General features: G+C 35.1%; 1 protein-coding gene across 1 annotated transcript; it reads right to left on the bottom strand.

Annotated features, from left to right (window-relative positions):
- Window positions 1–2,563: 2,563 nt before the first annotated feature.
- On the bottom strand, window positions 2,564–3,307 carry LOC148212863 (uncharacterized). The gene has a single exon (XM_088120408.1). It carries the CDS (start codon window positions 3,305–3,307, stop codon window positions 2,564–2,566), a length of 744 nt encoding a protein of 247 aa, XP_087976534.1.
- Window positions 3,308–5,199: the final 1,892 nt, after the last annotated feature.

Raw genomic sequence — 5,199 nt, 5'->3', positions numbered from 1 at the left:
TCTTATTTGTGGAAAAGTTTTTTTTCATGGGGGAGGATCTCCTTCATAAGGACTTGAGGCTGTGGGGGGTAGATGGATGTTCGATAAATGTGTTTAGGAATCCTTGGATATACCCAGAGAGTTAACTTTCAAGTCTATTTCTACTTTGAAGAGGTGGTGAGCTACGAGTAGCGGCTAATCAAAGAATAGGATGTGTCCAAAATGAATATTTATTTATGCCCAGAAGATGTTGAGGTGGCGAAAAAGATTCCTCTTAGTTCAATCAATATGAGATGTTGGAGATGGATTTCAACTCACACGTGACATATATTGATTGGAAGATGAATAGTACGTGGGCCTTTCATCAAAATGCTTCAAATCTCGTCACCTCGATCTCATGCCTCATGATCGAACCGACGCCTTGTGTGTCCGAACCCAACTAGCTTCATAGAAATCTTCTCCCATTTAGTTGTTGTGGTGATTAGCTTCGTCTCGGCTCAGCCCCAATCTTCGACAGACTCCACGACAACAGGCCATGATTCAGGGCCTCCTTAACGAGTCGTTGGGGCCTTGTCGCGAATATTGTTGAGAAAGTTGCCTATAAATAGAATCTATTCACTCTGTTTTCAGGTACGCAAATACTAAATTCTCTCTTGAATTTAGTTCAACTAGCTATTGATTTTAACATCAGAGTGTGTTCTATTTTGCAAGACACCTGTCCAGCTCATCCTTCGAGTTGCTTTCGGTCCGAGCCAAGGTTCTCGGAGTGTTGGTCATTTTTCTGACCAAATAGGAGGGATTATTAGTTATAACATTATGATAAGAAGAGGAAGTATAATGTAAAGAGTGGGTACAAGTTGTTTATGAAGCTCAAGTTTGGGGATCAGTCATCTAATGAGACTAGCACCGACAAGGTCTAGACAAATCTCCTTGGTGGTAGAGTTGTTTAACGACCAGAGATTGACATGTTATTGGTGGAGAAATTCCTGATTTGGAGAAACAACCACGAATCTTTCTTTCTTCCACGTTTATTGTGATTATAATGCTCTAGCTTATCGTTTGGCTAAGAACGTGTTACCTTCCAAGGCTTGCTTGTGGTTTCGTCCCTTCCCTATGTGGTTAAGGAATTTTATGATTGAATCTCAGTTTACTGACTTGATCTTTCTTAATTAATCGCAGTTTCCTTTAGTTTTAAAAAATTAAATAATCAAAGAAAACAAAAAAGAACAACCTTCATATGTTACACATCCCGTATTCACTCACCATCATTAACTCTCGTAACCTTTGTATAATTATTTAAATGAATTAATATTTATTATTATTATTTTTTGAGTCGTGGGGTTGTGAGATCGAACTCATAACCTCTTGGTTTGAGGTTGTTTGATCAAGAATTTAACCAAGTCTCTAAGCTTCGGTTCGGCAAGGATGAGTTAAGCAGCGAGCTCCTGATGATGCGTAGAGTACCTGCAAAACAAGAGTAGAAACTCCGATACTAAATTTAGCAAATGCACTAGTCAATTCGAGAGATAATTGGTTGGATTGCGTACCTTGAAAAGAAGGGAATGAGTCTATTTAGACAGTTGTCCCAACAGTGCCTCAACGACTCTTTAAGGTTGCTGTGAATCACGGCGTGCTGTCGTGGAATCTGTCGGAGTCTGGAGCTGAGCCGAGATTAGACTAATGAGCCAGCCGAAGTGTCAACAGAGTATTTGAACATTTAGATCTGCTTAGCCACCTAAGACGTCGGCTCAGGATACATATAAATGTAGCCGAGGTAATAAAACTTGAGGTTTACTGATTGCCACGTGCGTTATTTACGTGAGGTCCACTCATCATAGGCCACGTGTAAGGGTAAAAATCCTCCTCCAACAGACGTATATGCCAATTACCGTCAAGCTATGCTCGTTTTGGTAATTAATATTTATTATAGTTAATTTTACTATTAATTAATTATTATCATCCATACATTGTTTAGTCTTAATAAATCTTACTCGTTACATTTATGATTAATATTTTATATTATTTTATTTTCCTTAGTACAATATGTGAGGTTGAACTGACAACCTCTCGATTGGAATATATGCCAATTATCGCTCAGATATGTTCGCTTTTGCATACTATCTTAATTATTTAATACTAATGTTTATTTGTAATTTAATGATTTCATACTAAAATTTTAATATATATATACTTATTTAATTATCTTTAAATAATTAAACTTAATATTTATTACTTGAATTAATACCTTAATATAAAATATTTTTTTATTATTGATTAATTAAATCAAATAATAATCTTTTTAATTTAAAGTTGATATTCAATCATTCAATAACATTAATTTATTCTTCTAAATTAATAAATAAATTAAATCATCCTAGAACAAACGCAAAAATTTAATTTCCACAGGTTGGTTATCTTGCATATCTAAATTAGAATATTTATTAATATCACACCGTTTAACTCACGAACATTTCACTTCATGTCAATAGAATAAAAGTTGGGATATATATATTTTTTGAATGAGAAGGAAAGCAAAACATTACAGAAGCTCCTCAACCTTCCATTTCTAAATAGCTCTTCACCTCTAATGGCCAATCCTCCATCCAGATCGAAACTCACGAAGAAGGAGACCCCGCCGAGCCAACAAGTGAGCCGCTTTATTATCCTCCCTCTTCACGAAATTGAAACTTGCATGTAAAGTTTGAGTCCAGAAATTCTTCGCCTTCAAAACGATTTCTCCCATTTCTGACAGGTCCTCCGAAGGTTGAGAGAAAAGATTGAAAATACAAGATGAATCGGTCTCCAAAATCACTGGGTTGACACCAATTTCCGACGCTAGTTGAAGTCCCTCCACTGCAGCAATTGCTTCCGGCATATCCCCTGATTGAATATTCTCCACGTACTTCGTAGCTGTAGCCATAACTTGCCCTCTGTCATTACAGATGATGATTCCCAATCCTGCATGCTGATCTGAAGCTAAAAAAGAGGCATCAGTGTTAATTTTATATATTCCTTCGTTTGGTGGTTGCCATAAAATCTCTACTGTATTTGTAAATCTCCCAAGAAAAGGATTAGAGTTAGCTCCCCTAAAGTCCATGACATAATTATTTGCCCATTCACAAGCCTCATTCCATCTTAAAAACTGTTTTTGTACTGTCAGAATTGAAAGCTCGCGTGCATTCCTTTGATTCCACAGCCCCCAAATAACAACACATAATTCCTCAAAACCCGCCCAGCTTAGACTTTCATGCCACTCTCGAAGAATAAGAAATGGAGAGTGATAATGCTGAATAGGAGATAGCTTTCCAAATTTCGAATTAATCCACATAGCTTTAGCAAATTTGCATCTCCAAAACAGATGGATACTGTCTTCACCATTCCCCCACAAAAAACAGCAGCAATTTGTAACCTCCACGCTCCTTTGAGATAGATTGCATCCTGTTGGAAGTCTATCTAGGCATAGATGCCATAGAAATACTTTTATTTAATTAAGGATGTGCATTTTCCTCCCGAAACCATTCCACCAACAAAAGTTGGGATCTAAACTATTCCTAATTTATTTTTAGGGGCAATTATAAATATGACAAAAATATTTAGTAAAATTAGCAAAATAGCAACCACGTTTAGGTTTTTTTTTTTTAAATATAACACTTTAAAAAAATGGAGGTCCAATTTTAAAATGACAACTTTACCCAAATTATATACGTATGTAATATATATGTAATATATCTGAATACTTATATATGCATGTGATATACATTTGATATACTACTGATACGAGTGTCTGATATATTACCGATATACTACTGATATAATAGTGATATACTACAAATATGAGTATCTAATATACTACTTATATAAGTAAAAATTTGTGGTATATCTGAAAATTAAAAAAAAACAAGTGACATATTTTGAAATACATAAAAGATTTTTACTACCCAGTGCAATTTTTCTTATTTTTATATACTATTTTGTTAAGTCTAAAAAAAGAAACAAAATTATTTTAAAAGTAATGTTTCAATATCCATTCGCACTTGCTTAATTTGTTGGTTCTTTTATTCAAATTTTAATATAGTTGCTATTCTCGTTGCTAATGACAATACGATTGGGCCACAAGAATTCATTAGTATTGTAGACCTTAGACCCAACGATGATAATTCCCTAATTGGATTGAATCACAGCTGAGCATACAATTTGTTTTGGGCTATTTGCACACACATATATGGGTATCTACATTTCTATACTCTCTAAAATAAATTACTGATAAATTGTTTCGCCCAGAAATCTTCAACAAAACGGAAGTAAAACCAGAAATTAATCTGACTGACTAATCAAATACGAAATTAAGAATAAAAAGAAAGGTAGAAGAAGAGAATTGTTATTTCTCCACGTTCTTGCAGCTCCCCACATGCTTAGACATGAGCCATAATTAATTTTGGTGAGTGGCATCACCCACGTGTCTAGCATATGTTAATTAAAGGCATTAGCTAATAAAATTGTAAATGAAGAATACACCTCACCCGTGGGTGTATAGAGTGGCAAATATAAGCTATTAAACAAATGTAAATTAAGCTATCATTTTTCAACAATCTCCACCTTGATAGCAACTTTACCACTTGGTTTGCTAGTTTTCAATAAGAGGCTTAACTCAGCTCATATCAGTGAGTTCCAATCTTGAGAGTTTGAAGGCAACTCTCAAGTTTGTATTGAAGCAATGACTTTGTAAATGTACCAGCTGCATTATCATTCGTACCCATTTTTTTAAGCTTTATCTTTCCTTCAGATATGACATCCCTTAAGAATTGAAACCGGATGTCAATATGTTTTGTCCCCCCATGAAATGTCTGATTTTTTTATAAGAAAACAGCACTTTGGCTGGCACCGAAAATCACAGTTGCGGGAATCTCTTGATTTTCTAACTCAGTAACTAACCCCCGTTTCCACATAGCTTCCTTCACTGCTTCTACAGCTGCCATGTACTCAGTTTTTCGGTGGTTGAGAGTGCAACCACTGACTGCAATGAGGATTTCCAGCTTACAGTACTATTTAAATAGCGAAAAACAATTCCAGATAAGGACCTCCTTTTATCTACATCAGCTGCATAATCTGAATCAGTATAACCAACGAGGCTTTGTTGCTCACGATGATAATGTTGGGTTTTATGTCCTAAACTCGTAGTTTGTAAACATAAAACAAATATTCATTCAATAAAGTTGTTAT

The sequence above is a fragment of the Momordica charantia genome, assembly GCF_013281855.1.
Source record: "Momordica charantia cultivar OHB3-1 chromosome 2 unlocalized genomic scaffold, Mcharantia_2.0 BLBB01000002.1, whole genome shotgun sequence".
Lineage (NCBI taxonomy): Eukaryota > Viridiplantae > Streptophyta > Magnoliopsida > Cucurbitales > Cucurbitaceae > Momordica > Momordica charantia.
Note: the sequence above shows the minus strand (reverse complement) of the source record. Positions and strands in the feature narration are given on the sequence as shown.

Bases quoted from the DNA above. Each gene is read 5' to 3' on its own strand.
- LOC148212863 (XM_088120408.1), bottom strand. From the start codon at position 3,307: ATGTGGATTAATTCGAAATTTGGAAAGCTATCTCCTATTCAGCATTAT.